At 44.1% G+C, this 1,317-nt stretch overlaps 1 protein-coding gene across 1 annotated transcript; it reads right to left on the reverse strand.

Moving 5' to 3' along the window:
* LOC108912349 (trypsin-3-like) lies at positions 1 to 616 on the reverse strand (the record flags this gene model as incomplete). The annotated part of the gene is made up of 1 exon (XM_018717558.2): positions 1 to 616. A coding segment is annotated over one exon (547 nt), but the record flags the coding sequence as incomplete, so codon positions are not given.
* Between the last annotated feature and the right edge of the window lie 701 nt (positions 617 to 1,317).

Genomic DNA, 1,317 nt, shown 5'->3' on the forward strand with positions numbered 1-1,317 from the left:
TCAAAAGAAAAAACGATAATTTTATTTTGCGTGCCTGTGTTATTAACATAAAAAACGTAATTATTGTTATTATACTCCACTATTAACTGTTATCCATGCCCTAAGCACAGGTACGTTCGTATATACACCAGGAGATTCAGGTCGAGCGCAACCAAACCCCCATGAAACAAGCCCATAGAGCACCCCATTGACCACCACCGGTCCTCCAGAGTCTCCTTGGCAAGAGTCCCTGCCACCAACTCCCAAAAGTCCAGCACAAAACATCCTGTCGGTAATACCGGACGGATACGCTGCCCTGCACTCCTCCTGACTGATAATAGGTACGCTCACTACTTGTAAAATATTAGCGGCAGTTCCGTTTTCAACGGTAGCTCCCCAACCAGTAATAACTGCTGTCTCATTCGCAACAGGACCAGTACTAGGAGAAGGCAGTGCGATGGTTCGACTGTTGGGGATGGATATAGAAGCCGATAGATACAAGAGTGCGATGTCGAAGTCGAGGGTTTGTCCATCATATTGAGGATGGCTTATCACTGTCAAAACTGAGAACACTTGGCCACCTGAGTTGCGAATGGAACTGGCAGCTCGAACACCAAGGAAAGAGGGGATGGGTGCGCTGAAAAATAAAGATGGTTTGTTAGGGGATTGATTGACTTCGTAAAGAATAGCAAAAACGCGGTGGAGAGCAGGACTTGATATTACTCGAGTACAAAAGTTCACGAGTAGTATTTAGTACAATATTTGTGTAATCAAAATTCAGTTTTGGAAAGTGGTATTTATTATAGACTAGGCGGTATCTGTTTTGGTTTGGGTGAATCCACGGAGATTTTTGGCTTTTTGGCTTTCATGAGAAATAAAAATTTTTCTCTGCGCATAAAAAAAACGTGGGCTTAACTTGTGGCGGCACAATATGTTTAAATAATTCGAAAAATGTCATATTTTTCTTCCTATTTAATTATGTATCTTTTCAAGAGTTGATTTTAGGCGCAAATAGAAGACGAAAAAATGTTTGTAATTAATTTTTCTGCAAAATATAAGTAGATATAATAGGCCGGTTCTGGACCAGGAAGTGACGTGACAAGGTCACCAGTGGTCAAGGTCACCCCAAGGTCACCAGGGGTCAAGGTCACCTGAGGTCAAGGTCACCTGGAGTCAAGGTCACCAGGGGTCAAGGTCACCTGAGGTCAAGGCCACCTGGGGTCAAGGTCGTGTCAAGGTCACCTGAGGTCAAGGTCACCACATAGTCAGTGTTTATCGAGTTCGGCGCGCTCCTTCAGCGGCTTCTTGTGGGCATTGTCGGTGTGCAAGAGATGAGTG

This window comes from Anoplophora glabripennis, unplaced genomic scaffold (genome assembly GCF_000390285.2).
Source record: "Anoplophora glabripennis isolate ALB-LARVAE unplaced genomic scaffold, Agla_2.0 scaffold956, whole genome shotgun sequence".
Taxonomy (NCBI): domain Eukaryota; kingdom Metazoa; phylum Arthropoda; class Insecta; order Coleoptera; family Cerambycidae; genus Anoplophora; species Anoplophora glabripennis.